Source organism: Glycine soja, chromosome 20 (genome assembly GCF_004193775.1).
Source record: "Glycine soja cultivar W05 chromosome 20, ASM419377v2, whole genome shotgun sequence".
Taxonomy (NCBI): domain Eukaryota; kingdom Viridiplantae; phylum Streptophyta; class Magnoliopsida; order Fabales; family Fabaceae; genus Glycine; species Glycine soja.
Genome location: NC_041021.1, coordinates 32,533,978 through 32,556,507, shown reverse-complemented (window position 1 = coordinate 32,556,507; position 22,530 = coordinate 32,533,978). Strand labels below are relative to the sequence as shown.

Below are 22,530 nucleotides of genomic sequence, written 5' to 3'. Positions count from 1 at the left end.
GACACAGATGCCAAGTCCTTGGATTCCTTGATCATTGTGATTTTCGGTTCCCAAGTTCTTATAAGACAGTTGAGAATCTTGATGTTTAACTCATCATCTTCAAATGTCTTTCCAAGACCAAGTAAGTTATTCACTATGTGGTTGAATCTTATTTGGAGTTCAGAATGGGTGTCACCATTCTTCATTCGGAAAGCTTCATATTCAGATACAAAAGTGTGCTTTCTTGATTTTCTTGCATCCACAGTGCCTTCATGAGTGACTTCAAGCATTTTTCATATCTCTTTTGCACATTTACAACTTGCAATATGGAAAAATTCATCAGAAGATAAACCAAAAGTTAAAATGCTTTTAGCTTTTTGATAATCTTGCACTTTTATTTTCTCATCATCTTTCATCTCATCCCATTCTTTTGGAACCAATTCATGATTAACTTCTTTAGTTGGTATAAAGGGTTCTTTAACAATGGCATTCCATGCACCGAGATCGATTGATTGAATAAAAATTTCCATTTTCTTTTGCCAAAACGTAAAATTTCTCCCTCAAACAATGGTGGTCAATTGAGAAAAACATCTTCTTTGAAAGTGATTTGTTTAGAGCCCATATGTGAAGAAAATGATGATCTTGATTAACTTTCAAGACAAGGCTTTGATACCAATTGAAAAAAGAACAATGGGACTAACCAAACCAAGAGGGGAGGGTGAATTGGTGTAAAATAAAACTGTAAAAAAAGGAAAGTTTTAAAACTTTTGTTGTCCAAACGATCGTATCACAACTTTCTTTTAAATCAATATTGAATCAATCACCCAAACATAGTACCCTTTTTGTTAAAGTGCATCAATTTGAAATATCTTTGAAACTTAGCAAATTGATAAAGAATGTAATAGAGAGAGATGAGAGTTAAAGATAAGATAGAGAACAAGATTTATACTGGTTCACTCTCTATTTCTAGATAAGCTAATCCAATTATCTAATTCAACCTGAATTAAATTTTCACTATGCAATGTGAGTTTTACAAGTAATCACAAGCAATTCCAAATTCTACCTAGAAAATGATACTTAGGCACCCAACCCTAGGGTCCTTTATGAATCTAAGCCTAAAAGAAACCTACTCTTAGCTTCAAACTAGAAACACATATTCTAGCATGCAATAAAACTGTTGCACATCCAATAACAATATGTAAAAAGAATATGAAACAAAATCAAGGAGAGATGCAACCTTTACATTCAAATTCAAGACCAAAAGAATTGATTGAATGAACCTCTCTTGATCTCAAGTGTGTTAACAACTCACTAATCACATAACCCTTAGAGAAACTTGTTTTTGAAAGCTCCAGAAAATGAAAACTAACATTTTTAAGTTGTCAAAGTTGGTTAAAAATTAGAACACAAGGTGAGTATATATATATATATATATATATATATATATATATATATATATATATATATATATATATAAGTTATAATCGTCAGTAATCGATTAAATTGATAGTGTAATCGATTATTTTGTGAAAGTAATTGACTACATTTCCCATTTAATCGATTAAAGTGTTCTTCCCCAATTTTGGAAAACATTCAAGAGTAATGTAATCAATTACACTCTTGATTTAATCGATTAAAGTGTTCTTGATCACTTCTTGGTACACTTTCAAGAACGACGTAATCAATTACTATATTCTCATAATGGATTATGCCAGAACCATGATTTCTCTGCAAGTTCTCAAAGACTTATGTAATTGATTACACATATGCGGTAATCGATTAAACTAGTGAGTCATATAACACAAATGATTTTTCTTAATGTAGAAATTATTTTCATACTTTTTTATGATGATGCATGATGTACACACAGAATGACTAAGGATAATAAGAAACAAGCAATACAAATGTCACTCAATATGGAGTTGGGCATGTAAAAGTCAAACTCATTTTACTCTGGATCTTCATGTTGCTTCCCCTATTTCTAAGAACTTATATGTTTATCATTCTGACTTTTCATACGTTGTTGTGCCTTAGTTAATTGATGTCGCAGAAAATGGATGATGGATTCTCTGTCTCTAAGTTTCATATCCACAGTCTCAACATTAGAATCATGAGGAAAATAGAGCAAATGCAATGGAGGAGGGATTCCATATAGAGCTTGAAATGGATTCATACCAATGGTAGTGTGATAATTGGTATTGTACCAATATTTTGCCATAGAGATTCATAAAGACTAGCTCCTTGGTAATTCCCAAACCATGCAACACAAGTAAGTTTCCAAACATCTATTGACAACCTCTTATTGTCCATCCATCTGTGGACGATACACTGTGGAAGCCCTTAATGATACCCCTTGTAATCTCACAAATACAACATCTCTATCACTAAGTATGCTAGAAGGAAAATCATGTAGCTTATAGACATTATCTAAGAAAGCCCTAGCTACTGTGGAAGCATTATAAGGATGGGAAAAAGGCATAAAATGGGCATATTTGATCATCCTATCAACAACCACAAAAATTACAGAGCTACCATTGGATTTAGGCAATCCTTCAATGAAATCCATGGTAATATCAGGAAAAAAAATACCCTAAGGCTTAGGCAAGGGTTGTAATAATCCAAGGGATGACATATTTTCATATTTGTATCGTTGAAAAACATCATAATGTCTAATGTACTCCTTTACATCCTTCCACATGCCTTTCCAAAATAGCACAACATGCAATTTATGATAAGTAGCATGCATATCTGAGTGTCCTCCCATTGTGCTATCATGATAAATCTAGACCAGCTTTCTTCTTAACACTAAATCTTTTCCGTCACCAACTTACCATTCCATCACAATTGATCATTATTGAATGAATAACGAGATATAGATTTGCTACCTTGCAAGGAGAGAATAGTATTGTCCAATTGAGAATCTGAAGACTAAAGTAGCATTAATAGCAATGTAAGCATCGGTTGAAACTGTGGAGTGTTCCAAGAATGTTATTACCAGATTGCATTACTTCTACCCTTTTTATACTTAATTTCATAATCATATCCCATTAACTTTGTGAGCCATGTATACTGAGCAGGAGTTATTAATTACTGCTCTAGCAAGTACTTTAAAGGTTGATGGTCAGTTTTGATAACAAAGTGCCTCCCTACCATGTATTTGTAAGGACGTAACTTGTCAGGATTGGAACTTAACTAGTTTAAATTTGAAATTTAGAAAATAAAAGTGTGTTTACTCAAAGTTATAAAATCTTGGATATTGTTTTTTTGACCATCCCAAACTTGTGTTTCAATTTATAAAGTATGAAATTGGTAAAACAAAAACAATTGACATGCATGTGTTCACATAGTGAAGAAACATACATGTCGCCCACATGAAGTGGCATCGTCAACAATGTTAGACAAGTGGCCTCAGATATCTTAAGAAGGGGGGGTTGAATTAATATATTGCAAACTATTTCCCCAATTAAATTCTATTTCAATTTCAATGCAAGTTACAAATTCCCTTAAAAAAGAACTCTTAAATAATGATTCAAATAGAACAATCTAAATATAAATATAAAGCAATAATAAATAAAAGAGTTTAAGGGAAGAGAAAGTGCAAACTCGGATTTATACTGGTTCGGCCACACCCTTGTGCTTACGTCCAGTCCCCAAGCAACCCGCTTGAGAGTTCCACTATCTTGTAAAATCCTTTTACAAGTTCTGAACACACAAGGACAATCCTTCCTTTGTGTTCAGATTTCTTTTATAACAAGAGACCCTTGGTCTCTCAATCCCTTTGAGAATTTAGAGAGAAGAGAAGAATGAATCTTTCTTGAAAGAGATAGATTTTACAATCTGAGCACTCAATTGATTCCTTATTGAATTGCAAGTGTATTGGCCAAGGAATTCTTAAGAGGATAAAATGTTTTTGCTCTTTGAGAGAATAAGACTTGTTGTTATGAAAAACTCTGAGCAAATTCGTGTTTCAAGTCACATATATATAGACCTTTGGTGGTCATGTAAAAACCATTTGAGAAGATGTGACTCTTAGAAATAATTTTCTGAAAATCTTCTCTAGTAATCGATTACAGGATTTGTGTAATCGATTACAGCTTTTAAAATTTGAATTAAAATGTTTATTAACTGCTGGTAATCGATTACCAATATTGTGTAATCGATTACACAGTCTAAAATCTGAATTCAAATATTTAGTAGCTGTTGTAAACCATTTTTTGCCACTGGTAATCGATTACCAGAGAGTAAATCTCTTGAAAAATACTTTTTAACTTAAGTTACTTGGCCAAACCTTTTGCTATATCAATTAGGAATTCCCTTCCTAAAATACTAGTGATCATCTTGATGTTGTGTCTTGTATTCTTGAATCATTGTCTTGAATTTAAACTTGAAAAGCGCATTTGCATCATTTGCATCAAATCATCATGATCATCATCAAAACATCAAAGTCATTTGCTTCTACAAACAAGTACTTGATAAACAATTTCCATAATAACCTTTTAGCTTTCAAAACAAAGATTCAAGTTATAAGTCAACTTGGGCATGCAGGTGAGAACGATTTTCATAAACCATCAATTCAATTTTGAGATAAAACTTAAAACCTTATGTCATTGTTTGTCAATACCTGTTACACATTTTCCAAGGGCATTAGGATGGGAATAGATAAAAGTCACATGTATTGAAGGAAAAAGTTCAATGCTTGTTCAAAATCAAGGAGTATAAATATAACATCTTTATGTAATCTAATACTTTAATAATCATTAAGTATATATAATACATTCCTCCAATTAACTACCTAATTCCATCCTAACAAACTATTACCGATAATAAACTTTACCCAATCCCAAACACCTACTAGAAGTGGAATAAACAAAATAACTGTGGTGTCTATCCTAAAGTCATTTTTTATATAGATACTCATAACATAGGTATCTTGATGGTAAAGATCTCCACATAAAATATCTCATCTTCTTATTCGCCTTAAGTTTTCAGCCTTTTAGATTCGGGAGTATTATTGTCAAGCTGCTCGCTACCCACTGCTTGTGATTAAGCAGTGCTACATTCAAGAAACAAAAAAAGGGTGAGATATGAAGCCAATAGGCATGCAATATACATAACATGATATACTAGGGGAATGACATTGCCTCTATAGCAATCCCACACATACACACAATTTAGATGAATAATAGAATACTATTTATGGCAACATGCATATAATACTTTTTTATTTATCACTAGGTCCCATATAGATAACTCACAATCAAATCAAGCATAATACATTAATCACCATGGTAACACACAAAGATTATCATAGCAGTAAGAGGTTATGCTACAACACGAAATCTAGTTATGGGTCACTATTACCATTCACGATCACAATTCTCTAAGCACAATTAATTCCTACCAAGCATAACACCTTAAGCACCAATGTCATTCTACAAGCATTGTCATCACATTTACCAACAAAATTGAATAATAGAATCCAATTACATAATACATCCATTGCACATAAGCGTATCCAATCATCCAATAGGGGTTAGTCACCAAGTATGAATGCCATGCATGATCATACATTCAATCAGTAATTATCTTGTGATTAATGCATGATACATGCAGGTACCCGATAATAGTATTTATCTGGCACCCTTGGCACTAAGCCATGCAATAATCTAGAGACTTGGAGTGACACTAAGCTTGGGATCTCACCAAGCCTGGGGTGAACACTAAGTCCTAGAATGTCATGATGCATGATTGATTATTAAGTACTTCCCTTTATTAGTAGCCACGATGAGAGGATGGGAGATGGGTTTTAGGAGATAAGTCCTTATCCATGAAATATTTATCTTTCCTCAAATAGTTATCTTCATTCTTAATTAAGGTCTTTCACAACTTTTCAAAGCATAAGTATTCGTATATTGATTCTAAAAAAATCAAAAGAGCTAGCATACGGGAAAAGAGTCCTGAAGGACACCTAGGCCCTGGCCAGAGGTCTAGGCACTCACTTGCAGGTAGATACTCATTTTACAAATCATGAGATAAAATATTATTAAAAGAAAAGATTGGTGAGACAAGTTTAAGAATTGTTGGACACCTAGTCCCTAGCAGAACCTTCAAAAAAAGAGTTGACTCAGAAGTTCAAAAAATCAATGGACACCTGATCCTTGGTAAAGTTTCCAAACTAAAATCTCCCATCTTCGTCATCATCATGGGCAGTTTATACATAATTTTCTATTCACGCAATTGGGGTGATACCTATTGCCACAAGCAGCCACAGTATTCTTACAAGATTCAATCCACAAACAAGTTAGCCAACCCATTTATATTTTCAACCATTTCTCAATTTCATAGTCAAGATAATCAAGGTGTAGTTGGTAGTTTACCCCAAGTTCACTAAATTTCACACACACAGAGCCCATCAATAAGCATGCATACAGGACTTCAAGATTAATTAGTGCACATACCAATTTTAGCCACCTCATGCATAACCAAAGTCACATGTCAATTTAATGATCATTATAACTAGATTGTGGCACTTCATAATTCATTTATTCAAAGAGCATGACTTTCCAACAACAGTGGTACAATCACTACTAAAAAAGCTCTTTTTTACGACGCAATATCTACGACGATCGTTTAATAACCGTTTTTGTTTGTCTGATGGTGGCAATTTTGTAAATATTGTGAATATTTCAAAAACGGTTGTAGCGGACCCGTCTTTGAATGTGAGCAATTTTAATTTTTTCTTCGCGTTCGTTCCCCTTCTTCTTCGCATCTGTTTCTCTTTCTTCTTCGCGTCCGTCCCCTTCTTCTTCTTACTCGTGCTTTCTCTCTCTAGGATTCGACAATGGTGGCCGCTCCCTCACCTCGCAAAGAGAACGTGTACATGGCGAAGCTCGCCGAGCAGGCCGAGCACTATGAAGAGATGGTGGAGTTCATGGGGAAGGTCTCCGCCGCCGCCAACAACGAGGACTCACCGTGGAGGAGAGGAACCTCTTCTCCGTCGCGTACAAGAACGTGATCGGAGCGCACCGCGCCTCGTGGTGCATTGAATGGTTAAAACAATTTGGGCCAGTGATGACTGATTACACCTCATTTATTATGAAGTATAATCATTTGGGCCAAACAATAGAGCTTCACGCAGACGTCACGAATGGGCCAGAACTAGTTTCAGCGCCCCAAGTTAAACGTCTCATTCGCACCGGGTCTACATCAGCTTTATTCCACTTATGCCTTCTACCCACAACCCGCCCCGACCCACCACAACATCATCTTCCTCACCCAGTTCCCGCTATAGAAGCCTTACTCCACCATTACCAACATATCTTCCAGACACCGCCCACCCTTCCCTCCCCCCCCCCCCCCCCCCGAAGAGAAGTAACTCATTGTATCAATCTCCTTCCTTCGACTTCCCCGGTGAACATACGGCCCTACAGGTACCTGCACTTCTAGAAAACCGAGATAGAAAGGCAAGTCTCCGATCTCCTTTCAGTTGGCCTGATACGACCAAGCACGAGCCCGTATTCCTCCCCAATTCTTCTGGTAAAGAAGAAGGACGACACTTGGCGGATGTGCGTGAACTAGATGTTGGCCTTTATGTGCATAGTATTACGTAATGGATTTTGATGTTTTGGTCATGGTACAACTGGTACATTTTGACCTTTATCAATAAAATTTTCTTTGCCTTTTAAAAAAATTATATTTAAATATATTTGATGTTTTTTTTAATAAATTTATTAAATTTTATCGAGATCATTTGATGCATATTTTTACTTTAGGTTACAATACAACATTTTGTTCTTAGTAGTAGTGTTTGCTAGTTGATCCATGAGATAAGGTGGGAAATTTTGACAGGACTATTGCTTTTGGTGAATAAATTTATTAAATTTTATCGAGATCATTTGATATATATTTACTTTAGGTTACAATACAACATTTAGTTTGTAGTAGTAGTGTTTGCTAGTTGATCCATAAGATAAGGTGGGAAATTTTGACAGCAATATTGCTTTTTGCACCAAAAAATTGTTTCTTGCACCTTTTTTGGCTTTTGGATAAGTAAATCTTAAAGTTAAAGGTAAAACGACATTCTGGAATGATTATACCTTTTCCGTTCCAGATTTGTCGATCCGAAGATAAAAATAAAATAAAAAAATCCAAAAAGGTGCAAGAACAACCGTTTGACATGGATCGCATAAGATACCATGCCCAATTGGGCATCCTTGCTCTCCTTTAGAATTTGATGAGATGGTTTTTACTTTTTTGTGGTGTCATACGTAGAAAAAAAATTCCCAATTTGGTAACTAATAAATATTAAGGGCTCATTTAGTATGGTAAAAACATGATAAGATATTATAGTGCATGGGAGTGGAATGAGATGAGATAAAAATATGATAAATATTAATCATATTCAATGTTTGATATTCAATATTTGATGTTCACCAAAATTGTTTCACTAAATTTACATATAATTTTTTAAAAATTATCTTTTAATTTATTTTTTATATATTATGAAATCATGAAAAATAATTTTAACTAAATTACACAAAATTATATTGTATTGATACAGATTATGTAAGTTTTTTAAAATTATAATTATTATACAAATTTTTCTAAGAGAAATATTTGATTAATAATTATTTAATTTTTAATATTTTAATTAATGATATAATTTAAATTAAAGTGTCAAATTATTATATATAAATCAATACATTGCTATATATATGAATTAATATTTTACAATATATTATGTTTTATTATGTATATTACTATGAAAAAAATATAAATATTTAAATGTGAAAATAACTATTATATTATATTATTATTAATTATATTACTATTTTCATGCACACATGAAATACAGCAAATGCTACACAAAATTAAACAAATGTCATAACTAAACTGCTAATTATATAATTAGAGCAGAAACTACATGGTATGCTACACAAGTACACAGTAATTCCGTGCTTTTTCAACCCAGATCTACAATGAAAAGGAACCATTTGATGGCCAGGAGAAGAACCTTAAAGGAACATAGCTCTGAAGTGTGTACAAAACCAATTAAATATACAAACACAGCCACCAACCATAAGTCATTGGAAATTTGTACTTTCATAATTTCCCGATTAATAACAGCTACAGAAGCAAAGTTTCTAGGCCCAATATAAATAACTCCCTTCTAGAGATATTAAAATATATATACGCACATTCAATACAATCATTTTTAACTTTATTCTTATTCTTCTGTCAGCCTCATTTGCCTCTACGCCGATTTTTGGTTGCTGCACAATTCGAACAGTACCATTTTCCTTTTGGTTGTTCTTTCAGACCAACACAACCAAAATGAAACCACTCTATTTTACACTGTCATTTTGAATAGATCAAGGAAATATGTAAGGAATGTGGGTAAAATGGATATAAAATATATGGGGAAAAAAGATAAACAAACACACATACATTGGGGTTATCGCATGCAACCATCGCTCCATAGCTAACTTGATTACAAAAGCAGTATGTGGGTTCATTTGGATCAACTGGTAACTCTAAATCCATGCCAGTTGGGTTTGAAGTGGCTTGTGCTTCTGTGACCATTGTTGTTTGCCGTGTTCTGGAGTAGTTGATAATTCAAAATATACATCAGATTATATAATCTTTTCTGTCAATTCTTGCTTTCTAATGTTTGATATTTTAGCATGAAGCATAAATGCTTCCATAATGGGAAAACGGGAGAAGAAAAAAGAGAAAGCTAAAACTATAAAGTATCACTTCCTCACTTCATAAACTTATATAATAAATGTTTTAAGGATAAGATTGTTTTAAGACTAAAATGCAATCTGTTGTTGCTATGAAGGTAGTTATAAGTAATTATAAAATAAAATTCTGATATTTTATTTCATCAGAAGGATTTTTCATTATGGTAAATATCTTTTGAAAACAAAATTTGGCTTCCAAGTTTTCCACTTCAAGGGTTTTGTATCAGAATAAGTAGTACTAGAGGATGTAGGGGTTCATACTTTCATATACTCAAAAAAATAGGAACAATTGAGGTTTAACTACACATAGAGATGCTAGGACTGATGAGTAAGGTATCCAGACAACAATGTACAAGTAGTAGCATGTGATTATGTCACATGTCAAATTATGTAGGTCTCCTCACTAACCATAAAAGTATTAAATGAAGAAAAAGTGGGTACGTAAACATGGGATAGCAGAAGAATAACATCCATTTCTTCCAGCAAAATTGACAACTGTCTATACATTCACTAGTCTGAGATACTGAAATGTGTTCTCTATCTAAAGATAATGGGAAATAATTTCCCTGAACTTATCAATATTTCTACAATCAATTTTTGTTAACCTTGGCTTCCTTATTTTCAGATAACTAGTGTCTATTTAGCCAAATGGCATCGTGCAATCCATCTAGTTAACCTCACCTAGTGGAATAAGATTTAAGATTTAGTGGAATAAGATTTTGTTGCTGTTGTAGTGTCTATACACTCCAATAATTTGGTACTAGGAAGTAATTAGGCCAAAATCTCTTTTATGATGTGTTTGGTTGAGGGGAGCAGAAGGCAGTTATAACTTTGTACTAGGAAGTTATTTATATATTAATTTTTATTAGATAATTGAAGGCTATGATGTGATAGCTAATATATAAGTTGTGTCAGTGTTACAGACTCGTAAAGGGAATTAGGAGTTATTTTTGGGTTTTGAAGTAGGAAAACTCTTTTTTAGGGGGGAACCATGTGTTTGTACCAGAGTTATTGGACTTGGTGATGCAATCTTACCCTTCAAGCACATTGGATAAAAGATTCCAAGAAAATTGGGTTAGAAATGCAGGAGAAGGCCCTAAGGTTCTCATGGGCCTTAGGATAGATTTTGGGTCCATGGGCTTAGTATGAGTCCACTTATCTTTGTATATATTATATTAGGATTTTTATTATTTGAGTCTTGTATTTAGGACTCCATAATGTAGGTAGGATACCCTAGAAATGTATGATTTTTCAGCCCTTGTATTTTAGAGTACCTAGACTAGTTTTTGTATTAGGGGTAGTTTTGTAATTTCACATACATTAAGTGAATATTTGATGTGTGTGTTAGGAAATAAATTTAATTGAATTAGGAGAAGTCAATTCAATTAAATTTTAGAGGGGAAGGTAAATGCATGTCCTTCATGTTTTACATGTCTCATGACACCTAAGCACACTTAGTGGAGAATCTTGAACTTGATCTTAGATTAGTGAGCTGAACAATAACTAAAGTTCACTAATCATAATTAGTGAAATTTTGGCTCCAAAATTTGCCTCCACATATTCAATTTCAAATTCAAGTGAAATTTGAATAGAAATTTAAATTTTCCTCCAATTTTGTGTCACTTAGGCTATAAATAGAGGTCATATGTGTACATTTTTTTTAACTTTGATCATTTGAGAATTACACTTCAAAGTTCAGACCTCATTTGAGGCACAAAATTTCGTGTTCCTTTCCCTCTCCGTCCATTCATCTTCTCTAACCTCCAAGCTCTGACTTCCTATGGTGGTGAGCTTCTTCTTAACTCGTATTCTCCTTGAAGTAGCGTCTCCAATCATCTTTATTCCATCTTCATTCCGCTACCCCTGATCTTCAAGAAGCAAAGGACTCCATTGATGAAGAAGATCCAAGGCCTACAAGCTACACATGGAGCTACACCATTGTTCGGTCAATTCACTTTAATTCCTTGTTCTTCATCTTATTCTCCATGTATATCCTTCATTGTCTTGTGATTTGGTGTTATTTAGAGTAGATTCAAAAAAATAAACCGATTAAACCTTAGGTCTACATTTGTTCTTGTATTTCTATGATTCAAATTTTATAGATCTATTCTTGGATCATGTTTTTGTGTTGTTTTTAGGTTCTATCATTTTTCAGTCATAATCTTCTTATGTTGAACCTTTAGATCTAAATTTTCTTTCAAAATATTGATTAGAAAAAAAACCCAAAAATCTAAGTGTAAATCACTTAATTCATGTTGTCTCAATGTTGTTAATGACGGATGGTGATTCATGGCGGAAAGACAAAAATCCGTCATAAAAATATGGCGGATGGTGATTCATGGCGGAAAGACAAAAATCCGTCATAAAAATATGGCGGATGGCGTAGCGGAAAATGGTGGATGTCATGGTGGACAAAAAAAAAATACATATATATAAACTCATTGAAATTGAAAAAAAACAAAAGGATTGCATTCAAATAAACTAAAAAAGTTTCATGAGTTCATACAATAATCAAGTACCAACACCAAATAAACTCATTAAAGAGTTCAAAATAAGAAAATGATAAAAACATAATGCAAAGTGCAAAGTGAAGGTTGAGGTTCTAATCATCTTCTCCAATTCCAACATAATCATCTTCGTTGTTATCATATGGTAATGGAGCATCTCCCTCTCCCTCTTCCCCATCAGACGCCTCAAAATTGACCATGATTTCTTCTTCTTCAGATTCAAGATCAATATTCTCAAAATCTAGATCCTCATCATTTTCTTAGACTGTTTTTTGCTTCCTTGATGAAGATCCAACAACCATTGTCTGTTTTTTAGAAGTTTGTGTAGCAGTAACACTTCTTGTTTTTTGCTTTTTCCGCCTAGTATACATCCTACACTCTCCAACCCCCGAAGCCTGATACACAGTTGCCCAATTTAGAGCATCATCATCTTCAAATACCAAATCATTTTCAGCATCATTATCATCATCTTGATCCATCTCTCCCACGAGCCATTCATTGCACACATCAATATCATTAAGAGAAATTGGATCAATTTCATCTCTTGCATTATATCTTTGCTTCAATTGTTAGTTGTATTTGACAAACACCAAATCATGCAACCTCTTGTGCTCAAGCCTATTTCTTTTTTTGGAATGAATCTACAACGTAACAAATAAATATTGATTTCAATCTCAAATATACTCCAAATAAAACTTGATCATCAAAATTAAATAAAATTAAAAAGTATAGTTAGAGTTTTGTCACAATTACTTGCTCAAACACACTCCAATTTTTTTCACATCCTGAAGCACTGCAAGTCAAACTCAAAATTTTAATAGCTAGTTTCTGCAAATTTGGAGTTTGTGACCCAAACATTCGCCACCAATATGCTGCAATACCAATTACCAACCAAGAGCATAACTTAGAATTATGAATTATAACACTAATACATAAAAAAATAGTATGGTATTTATATTTGTCATATGGTAAAAGTTTCTTACTAGGAGAATGGGTTTTCCTTTGAGCCATTAAAAAGTTAGAACCAAAGTGTTCAGCATCAATCTTGTAAAGATGCAACTCGGTTAGAATTTTTTGTTGCACATCAAATTGTGGAATCAACTTCTTAATGCACTTAAACAAACCATTGGTGACCTCAAAATCAAACTCCAAGTCAGTGTTGTCATAAAAGAACTCTAGATTTAAGAAGTGGACAGCTGCATGCAATGGCCTATGAAGCTGACAATTCCATCTTTTATCAATGATTGCAAACACATCTTTGTACTTGCTTTCATTGTTGTTGAAAGACTTGATAATTGTTTCTTTTGCCTTGTCCATTGTTTCATAAATATAGCCCATAGCTGGTTTCTTTTCACCATCCACAAGACAAAGCACTTTCACAAGTGGAGTCATGACTTTAAGAGTGTAAACCACACTATTCCAAAAAGAAGGCATAAGAACTACCTTTGCAGCTTCTTTTCCCTTAGGCTCCTTAGATAGCTTGTTCAAGGTCCATTCATCAGAAGTAAACATCTTTCTAATATTTGTTTTCTCTTTGTGGAGCCTTTCCAAGATTAGATAAGAAGTGACAAATCTAGTAATAGCACGTCTCACCAATTCCCTCTTGTTTGTAAAATTTCTCAACAAACTTAAGGTACTAGAATGGGCATAGATAAACCCAACTAGATTAATTGCCCTTCTAATTGTCTTCCTTATCAAGGAAAGCTTCCCAATATCTTCAAGCATCAAATCAATACAATGAGCTGCACAAGGAGTCCAATAAATATGTTTCCTTTTCTCCTCCAACAACTTCCCCGCTAAAACATAGTTGCTCCCATTATTGGTTACAACTTGAACAACATTCGCTTCTCCAACTTCCTCCACAATGGCATCAAGCAACTCAAAAAGATTTTCACCTGTCTTTACAAAATCAGAGCCATCAACAGACTTCAAAAACATGGTACCAGCTTGAGAGTTAATCAAAAAATTAATGATGCATCTTTGTTTCCGATCAGTCCATGCATCGGACATAATAGTACAAACATACTTGACCCATTGCTCCCTATAGCCTTTCATCAAATTTTCAGTATATTCAACTTCCTTCTTCAGGAGTGGAACTCTAATGTCATGATAGCTAGGAATGGGCAAATGTGGCCCATATTGACCAATGGCTGCAACCATATTCTCAAAGCTTTTCAATTTAATGAGGTTGAATGACAAACCTGCTTGGTATCAAAAGCGAGCAATATTTTGATGCACCTTCAATACTTCATTCTTATCCATTGACTCTCTTATGTTCATTTGCCTCAACATCTCCATTTTTCTCCGATTGATTGCATTTTCTAGATTCTTACAAAATTTGTCCATTGGTCCTTTTTTAGTCCCACACTTTGTCTTTGCACTTGCAGCAGCATTACAAGAGTCCACAAACTCATCTTCTTCACTTCCATCACATCCAATTGGTTCACCAAATTCAAAATCTCTTATATTTGTCATATTACCACTACCAGAAGTATTGTAAGTAGTCCCACTTTTTTTTGTAGCCATATATTTCTTCAACTCTTCGACTACATTTGGTGGAGTTTTCTTGCAAGCTGCAACGTTACCTGACTTTCCAATCAGGTGTTGTTTGACTCTGATTATTCCTCCCTTTGTGATTTTTTCACAGAAATTACAAACAATGGTGTTTGTATCTCCTTCCACCAGTGAATGACAATATTTCCAGTCTGGATCTGTCTTATTTTTCCTCGTTGCACTTGCAGTAGCAACATCGGATGATGGTTCAGCCATTTAAAAGAGGACTGAACAGAAAAAAAAAATTTGTGGTGTCAAATAGAAAAAAAGTTAAAAATGGAACTGTCGAAAGTAAAAAGAGGGTGTCAAATAACAAAAGGGAAAAAAAAAGCTGCAGACTGAGAAAAGGGGTGTCAAACAGCAAAAACAAAACTAAAAAAAAAAGAAAAATAAAACTTGCGCCCACCATTGAGTTGGATCGCAATGTTCACTGCGTGAGGGTCGTCACCGTCGTTTGCGCCGTGCTCGTCGCCTCCGTTCGCGCTGTGCTCGTCGTCGCCGTGGGTCGTCGCTACAGGCTGCGTCCTGTGTGCAGTGAGTCGCGTGTGGGTGTGGGGCATCACGGCTGGTTGCAGGGGTCGCAGCTGGGTTCCGGGGTCGCACTTTTTTGTTGGAGCTTGGAGGAGGGCTGCGTTCTGATTCAACCTTGCGTGGGAGGGGAGGGTTGTGCTTTTGATTAAGTTACCGGGTAGGGTTGGGTCAGGTCAACCCAACTCCTACCGCGGGAAAAAAAACAAAAAAAAGATGCTATTTCCGTCATGTCGCCATATCCGCCATGATCGCCATGGCTATGGTGGCCGCCATGGCTATGGTGGCCGCCATGGCGCCACCACGCCACCGCTATTCGGTGGCGTTTTTTCAAAAAACCACCACGCTTTTCCGCCATTGTGCCGCCATGGCCGCCATTTGACAACACTGTATTGTCTTAGAGTCATGTTCAGTCATAGTAATTGTCACATTATGTTCTAAGTTTGTGTTGAATTTTGATTTTGTTGATTGAATTTTAGATACATTTTTTCATGTATTCTTGTCATTCTTAGCCTATCATTTGAATTTTGAGTCTAATTCATGCATGTTATTTAGTTCATAACATGTTCTAAATCAATTCCTAGAAAAATTTTGTTGTTGAACTTTGTTTTATTTTCTAAGTTTCCTATATGATGCCTATGAAGAAGTTGAGTTGTGGTGCTGAGTCATGACTGAATTTGTGAATCAAAATAAGTCTTAAGCTCTCTTGAATTGTGTTATTCAAGACAACTGAACATAAGCAAATACAAATTGTAACTATCCAAGCATTAAGCAACATAAACACTACTCTTGATTTCTAGGTTGAAATCGCTAGTACTGACAGCTTAAACATATGAACTTATAAAAATTACTGAGAATTGGTCACTACGAATTTTGAGTTGAAATTTTTGTTGAATTTTCTAGACATCTGGAAAAAAATTATAAAAAAAAACAAGTGATTTGGACAAAAGGAAAAAATAAGAAAAATCACACAAGTTGTCAGGAAAATCAGTGTCCAAAAAAGAAAAGAAAAAGTGAAAGGGAAGTGTGCTTGTTGTTTTGGCTCAAAATTTGTTCTATAATTGGTGCCTATTTTTTACCAATCTTAGTTATGAAATTTCAATTGAAAATTAGTGTGAAAACAAGTGTCAAAACAAGAGGTTTCTTGAGTCTTTTTTTTGTTTTTTTTTACTCTACTCTAGAGTCATTTTAAGTTTCTCTGAGTCCTAGCTTGCTTTTATGTGTTATTCATTGCTTTTATATATTACTAAATATCTTGTTTGAATAAATAAATGATATTTTTTAAAGTATAAAAGTTATAGGTTATGAAATATTTAATTTTTTTAATATAGACCAGGTCATTAGAGTCAACTATCACAAGCAGATAAATGCATTTGGTTGGCAGAATCATCAAAAAAAATTTCTATAAGTTTAGCTTATCATGTTCTTCTCATGCTGCAGGTCGACTTTCAGCAATCTCAGTTTACTCGGTTATGGAAGTTGGATTTACCTCCAAAGACTAAATTCTTGTTATGGAGGGTAGCACTGAACAAATTAGCCATGAGATAATTTACGTAAAAGAGACATACATGTGGAGGATTACACCTACCCCTTCATTGCTCAAGTGGATGAGTCATTAATTCATATTATGTTTTTGTGCCTGAGTGTAAATCAGATCTGGTGTAAGTGACACTCTAAACTAGGAATTATAACGGTGCTTCCATGGAAGATCACTTTTACCAACATGCTACCTGTGGTGGCTCCAAGGATATGAATGATAAGTGAAACACTGTTTGGTGTGCCTTATTATGGAGCATTTGGTGCCCATCATAATGATTGCATTTTTAGGGGAGCAACGTTTGCTGAAGCAAAATTGATGGAAGAAACCTTGTTCTGAGCAGCAAAATTGATGGAAGAAACCCTGTTCTGAGCATGGCAGTGGATAAAAAGGAAGTGCAGAAACTTCTCTTTTTGTTTCTCAGTGGTTGTGTAACACTGAACTGTGCATTAATACTGATACGTGATGCTGAGGGGTTTGTAGGGGGCATCATCGCTGGTGCGTATTTGCAGGGTGTATGCATGATCAAAGTGGTGATTAAAGTGAGTCTATGTGGGGTGTTTGTTGGCAGTCCCCGAGACTAAGCTTTGTGTTCACATGGCTCACGAGAAACGACACAACTTTGATGCTGTTGGCTTGCTTGGAAATTGATGTTGTGATATATGGTCATTTTGGGGCTGGACTTCGTGGAGGGTAATTTGATGGGGCTGTTTTATGGTTTTTGGGTTGAATACCACGTTCTATTATTCATGTGTAGGCACATGCCTAATCTCTAACCCTTTGTATCTTTGGTTATTTTTAATTTAGATGCTCTTACAATCTTAGAATGTGAGTTTAGGCCTAACTCAACCCTAAAAGCTAGCTTAAGGGATGAGGATTGCCCCTCACTTATTACTTACTCTAACTTGGCTTTATTTTTAGCCGATGTGGGACTTGGATTTTTTCCAATACACACCCAGCACTTCTTGGGCTTGGTGCGTGGATAACAATGGTGGGTGGTCCTTTGGATTAAAATTGGATATGCTTTGATACTATCTTAGAATCTTAGAATGTGAGTTTAAGCCTAACTCCACCCCAAAAGCTAGCTCAAGGGGTGAGGGTTGCCCCTCACTTATATACTCTAACTTATTCTAACTTGGCTTTATTTTTAATCGATGTGGGACTTGAATTTTTCCCAATAGATGCTCAATTTAAATAGGTCATAACCAAGGGAGCTTTTAGGATGGCCCCTCAAGTCTCACCAATTGTATTTGGCGTTGTGGTACCCCCTTGTACCATTTATTTATACATCTTTTTTGCCGATAAAAAAAAATGAGTCAATTAGTGACTCATTGGGTAGTAGACCCATGACTCAATGACCCAGTACTCCGATTGAGTCAATGACCAGTCCGAGTCTGATAACACTGGTCTATACTCAAATCTGACCTAAAACCCAAATTATTTCTATTTTTATTCAAAATTCAGTGTGTTAATTTCTTGAGTCCAACAATTAATCTGACCAGCCAAATGCCATCAAGGAGGATACACTCTAGAGTGGAAGGATTGGAGAAGCATGAAGAGGAGATAATGCCAAAATACCAAGATCCAATTCTCACCATGAGGATTAGATGCAAAAAATGGGAGATGCAATCTAAGTTGCACATAGATTTTGAAATCCTCAACTTCCTAAAGACTCGTAAAGGAAATCATGGTATCATATTATTCCTTGTGTTTTGAAGGAGGAAACTCCTTGTTAGGGAAAACCCTGTGTTTGTACTCAAGTCTAGCCTTAAAACCAGATTATTTATATCTTAATTCAGAATATGAGGTGTTTATTTCTCAAGTCCAACACATAACAAAGTACCATAATGGAAGGCTGGAATCCGTATTTAGGGAATGCAAGTATGTGACAGTTAAAAAGCATAAAGGATAAGCATCAATCAAGTTATTAGCTATAACAAAATCAATCACAATTATTTCTAGAAGAGTTACATACTTTTTTCGCCCTCCTCTACCAGTACCACTTTCATTACCCCTTCCAGATTTTGTATTACCTTCAGGACCTGAAGCAGGTACTCCAGTTATTGCAGCGTTTTCTCTTTCTGTCATAAGTCATAAAATTAGGTTTCATTCATACAAATGGGATTAAGTTGTTATCAAATACAATATATTTCAACCTTATCAGAAGACTATTAACATCATTTATAGATTACGAGTTGCACAAAAAGGTAGGAATTGCAGTACCACGCCGAATCTCCTCATCAAACTTTTTCAGATACTGATCAAGTTGTTGTATGTTTGTATCTACCTGCAAAAAAATCATGAATATGTAATTACTAATCCTTGAAAACAAAGGAAGAAACCAGTTAGCATTAACTTTACCTAAAATTCATGCCAATATATATTCTATTCCTGCATCAAATTTATCTTACCAAGCTTTCCAGTTAAGCTAAATGAGGTGGAACAAAATGAAAATTAAGTCATTAACATCATGCGTGAACCATGTCTGGACAACTATTTCATTGTGACACCTGAGTGTAAAGAAAACCACTGACAACACAAAGAAAGAAAAAAAGAAAAAGAAAATAGGAAAGAAAAAAGATACAGATAGCAGAGTCGTGGAAATTGGATCCTTGATCCAGCAATATCACAGAGGGTATTGCCAAAAAAACCCACAATATCACAGTCCGGGCAGATATATTCAAAGACAAACATTAACTACGATCTTAAAATTGCATGTAACAAGATAAGTGTGGACTACCAAATCATAAGCCTGGACAGCCAAGGCTACTTTTTCATCAGCAACCCTGATGCTATGCTTTTGCTCATCAAGCGCTTCATCAGAGAATCTAATTGCCGAAGTATCAGGCGTGATGTTTCCAGACCTAACACCTCGCTTAATATCTTCAATTTCTTGTTCACAACGCTGTTCATTTTGCCTTTTAATATCTGTTTACACACATCACAATGCTTCTGTTTAGTGGAACCCTCAGACAAGACTCTCAAGAAGTGATATCATACAGTAGAAAACAGAGATGCACAACTGATTATTTTCGTTTTCCTTTTTCAACACAAAAATGGGCATTGCAGATACTGATCACAACACAAGAATGAAAATAGTGCACTGTCCGTTGAATTTATACCTAATACCTAATCATATTTATGGGTAATTGTAAGCAACATATACCATATAAATGAAAATAACACTGATAGGACATGATCTGAAATTAACCAAAAAAAGGTCTTCAAAATTCTGATCACGAGCTTACCATAATGTACCGAAATTCATAGTAATTAGAATCTTATAATTCAAGATTCGATATGATTCAGCTACCTATTAGTATCATAAGATTAATCTCAAATGACTTTAAATTTTACAATACAAGAATAAATCGGTGAAATTTCATATCATTGATATGAATTCCATGATTCAACGATTTGTTATTTTCTTTTTTCATTTTTACTTTTTTTTCACGAATTCTCAGAGAAATTGAAAAGTCATATATAAGCTTAAATTATTAAATGAAAAGGAATAGAAGGAGCGCTTTTGAAGTTATCTTATTTGATTTACTAGGCTTATGGTTAAGTTGCTTTATCTATTTCTAGTTTAAAATCATTACATTGAAGTATTGAACACTATTTTATTAAGACAACTATATAGCTTGGCATTTCACGATTTAATGATTGACAATACAAAATTTAGTGGTGCATAGCAGCCAGAACCAAAAACGCTATAGTGGGATAGCGGAAGTGGGCTATTTTGAAATTTTTCATATAGTTTACATAATGATAATTGATAAAAATTACTTGAAACTAATGACATTCTTAATTAACAATAGAAAGTCATAGGTATCTTAAACAAAACATACAAGTAAATACCAACAAAAGTCAAATACAGGTTTCCTAGATAGGAGTCATCATCTTTAAAATTTTCACTACTATTACAGCTATAGATTTTACTTTTGGAAATTGAAAAACCCAAAAATATCCCCCCAAGAAAGCCCTATCTTCTTTGTTCAAAGGGCCTTTTTGTAATCACCAACACCAAACTGCTACACTATGACAGCCCCTGAAGCAGGCAGGGGCAGCTCCGCACCATTATGTTGCTATAGCGCACTATTTAAAATCCTGGTTTTGACACAAACTACCAACACTCCAGTGCTTGTTGGCATTGTTTCCAGCCAATCCCAGCAATTTCCACCAAAGCCTGGGCATACCCACTTCTCTATTTTGCGTGTACTCAGACTGTTGATTGTTCGCACATCCTTTACTTCTTTCAGTTTTCACAAAAGTCCTAAGAGGTCTGTGCCCTCTCTCTGCCCCTATTCTGTTGCACGTCCTTCTTTTTTTTTTGCGTGCACATGTCCTAAGTCCTCCTTCTGTTCTACCACTCACCCCTTTATCCTATGTTTGTGTTCTGCTTTGATTGTCTTTTTCTAACTTCATCGGACACCCTCGAAATAGTTGTAGCATCATCCACTAGGAGGCTTACACTTATTCAATTTATTGATTATTGTTCTTAATGACTTGTGTGTTTAGCTGGAAAATGTAACTTCTGATTATTAATTTAAATATATTTTTCATTTTTTGTAATTATTTTTAAATTTGAGCATTATTTATGTGTAATATAAATTACTCAGCTTGTATTTATACTCAAAGTTATCCCGCTATCCTGCTATAGCCTTTTCAGGGCTAACTGCTTTGTGCTCCTATCTGTGATTAATAACTATGTTTCTGAGTTTTCTATGCCAAGGATTCAGGTACTATATCAAATGACTGATATCAAACTAGCATCTTGCTTACTTTTGCAACATAGACTGCGTTAAATTGATTGGTAACAAGTCTAAAATCCCGGTAACCTGGAAACCATGGCAGAAATCACCTAGGCATAAAGGACAATACAATTCCAAGGGAAGTTCAACCATTATCATTCCACTGAATCACACTAGACACACATTCTAGGAGAAAATTGTACTCAGTTCACCAACAGAGCCAATGATAATCAGAGCCACTAAAATTCATTAAACCCACTAAAACCCACATGGCATTTTCAAACAAATGAATTTTTTTCCACTAATCATGATAATGATCAAAGAACCAAAAAATAAAAACAAGAAAAAGATATCGGGTCTTAAATAATTAGGTTTTCATTCGTAAAAGGATAAATAAATAAATAAAATTAAAGAATTACAATTACCCTGTAAGCTCTTATCTAGGTCACGCAACAGTGTATACTTCTTCCGAAGAATAACGGGTAGTGAATCCAAATCTGCAGAAAAATGCAAAGTCGCTTGTTAATGCGAAAATAAGGCACAAACACATAATTGAACCGTAAAATTCCTAGATTTGTGCAGAGAGAGAAAGAGAAGGGAAGAGATTACTGGCATGAAATTCTTCAAGAAACGACATTAGGGTTTGTGGGAAGAACGCTCAACTGGAGAACTAAATTTTGGTTTACGATGGAATAAAAAAAAAAACACGATCGTTTCTGTAACAATTCTCAATTTCTCGTTATCAATCACAACGAGAGTAAGAATTGATTTTTGCCTCTTTTGGTAATAAATCACATTCCATCTATCCACCAATTATGTTCCTATTTTTCTTCGGCTAAAAAACTTTTATTGTGATAATTTTTTTTAACATTATTTCTAGATTTAATTGAATTTTTCCATATTTGGAATATAAGTTGTTTTCATATTCTGTT

General features: G+C 34.5%; 2 protein-coding genes across 2 annotated transcripts; both read right to left on the bottom strand.

The window, feature by feature from the left end:
• Window positions 1-8,849: 8,849 nt before the first annotated feature.
• Window positions 8,850-22,422, bottom strand: LOC114401186 (PHD finger protein ING1-like). Its single transcript, XM_028363634.1, has 7 exons — window positions 22,208-22,422; window positions 22,024-22,095; window positions 19,588-19,775; window positions 19,071-19,134; window positions 18,823-18,928; window positions 9,427-9,577; window positions 8,850-9,333 (listed from the first exon to the last, which is right to left on the bottom strand). The coding sequence occupies exons 1-7, from the start codon at window positions 22,233-22,235 to the stop codon at window positions 9,223-9,225; spliced, it is 720 nt and encodes a 239-aa protein (XP_028219435.1). The 5' UTR covers window positions 22,236-22,422; the 3' UTR covers window positions 8,850-9,222.
• Window positions 11,378-15,800, bottom strand: LOC114401185. Its single transcript, XM_028363633.1, has 2 exons — window positions 12,983-15,800; window positions 11,378-12,870 (listed from the first exon to the last, which is right to left on the bottom strand). The coding sequence occupies exons 1-2, from the start codon at window positions 14,387-14,389 to the stop codon at window positions 12,799-12,801; spliced, it is 1,479 nt and encodes a 492-aa protein (XP_028219434.1). The 5' UTR covers window positions 14,390-15,800; the 3' UTR covers window positions 11,378-12,798.
• Window positions 22,423-22,530: the final 108 nt, after the last annotated feature.

Coding starts and splice junctions, on each gene's coding strand:
- LOC114401185 (XM_028363633.1), bottom strand. CDS start 14,389: ATGGTTGCAGCCATTGGTCAATATGGGCCACATTTGCCCATTCCTAGC. Junction 12,871..12,982: donor ATTGGAGTGTGTTTGAGCAA/GTAATTGTGACA, acceptor GTTACGTTGTAG/ATTCATTCCAAAAAAAGAAA.
- LOC114401186 (XM_028363634.1), bottom strand. CDS start 22,235: ATGTCGTTTCTTGAAGAATTTCATGCCA. Junction 18,929..19,070: donor TGATGAGGAGATTCGGCGTG/GTACTGCAATTC, acceptor GACTTATGACAG/AAAGAGAAAACGCTGCAATA. Junction 9,578..18,822: donor GGTAGAGGAGGGCGAAAAAA/GTATGTAACTCT, acceptor CAACTACTCCAG/AACACGGCAAACAACAATGG.